This window comes from Pteropus vampyrus, unplaced genomic scaffold (genome assembly GCF_000151845.1).
Source record: "Pteropus vampyrus isolate Shadow unplaced genomic scaffold, Pvam_2.0 Scaffold296, whole genome shotgun sequence".
NCBI classification, from domain to species: domain Eukaryota; kingdom Metazoa; phylum Chordata; class Mammalia; order Chiroptera; family Pteropodidae; genus Pteropus; species Pteropus vampyrus.
The window spans coordinates 552,600-553,470 of record NW_011889077.1 but is presented as its reverse complement, the minus strand read 5'-3'; the positions used below and the strand labels follow the sequence as shown (position 1 = coordinate 553,470).

The 871-nt window shown below is 64.2% G+C and overlaps 1 protein-coding gene across 1 annotated transcript in view; it reads left to right on the top strand.

Moving 5' to 3' along the window:
• Positions 1-342: 342 nt before the first annotated feature.
• The window catches only part of AIRE (autoimmune regulator), an 11,983-nt gene continuing 11,454 nt past the window's right edge, over positions 343-871 (top strand). Inside the window, exon 1 of the mRNA XM_023521133.1 lies at positions 343-543. Within this exon, the coding sequence (XP_023376901.1) occupies positions 343-543 (201 nt within the window). The remainder of the gene's footprint in view (positions 544-871) is intronic.

Here is an 871-nt window from a genome sequence, read left to right as displayed (position 1 = left end):
TGCCACTGGGGCCTCACCCATCCCTGACCCCTGGGCATGTCACACAGGATGCATTTCCCTGTCTTGCCGTGACCTAGGCACCCAAGGAGCTGAGAGCACAGACCTGGCCACCAGTCACCCAAGGCCGTGTACGAGCTGTGCGGCTTTGGTCAAGTGCCTTAACCTCTCTGGGCCTTGGTCTCCTCTGTGGAAGGGAGTGATGGCAGCGCTGACCTCAGGGAGGACTGAGACCCAGCGAGTGCAGCCGCGAAGCGCAGGGCACAGCCCGCTGTGCCCAGGCTGTGTCCGGTGCGTGCCATGCCCTGGCCGGGGAGGAGCTAGGGCGAGGACAGAGGCCTAGCAATGGCCACCAAGCAGCAGGCGAGCGGCCGCGTGCACTGCCTCACGGAGAAACTGAGGCTCAACCCTACAAGGGCAGTGCCCCAGGCCCCACCGCGGGTCACGCGGGCCCCTCCACACATCCTGGTGGCTCCGGGTCACCTGCAGGAACGGCCGGCGGGGCGGAAAGCCCGGGGTTCTACGGGAGCCGCTGCTCACCTCCACGTAGGCGGCTGGGGGATGCCCGCAGCCGTCAGGCTCGGCCCGACGACACGGCTGCACCTGCAAGGGTGACACGGTTTTAAAAAGTGAAGTGAAGACTCTGATCTTCTGGACGCCGACTTGCCGGAGGCGACGGTCCTTGGTCACCTCTAAAACCACAGCACAGCCTCCGGCACCTCTGGGTGCCTCTGTAGGGGAGCTTTGGAGCCACTGCTGGCCCAGCGGGTGTCATTAGGTGTGACATGAAGTGGCTTTTGCTTTCCTGAGCCCCCGCCCTGTACGTGAGGGGACCAACAGAGCTGGTCCAGAAACTTCCTTCGCAAAGGAAAGA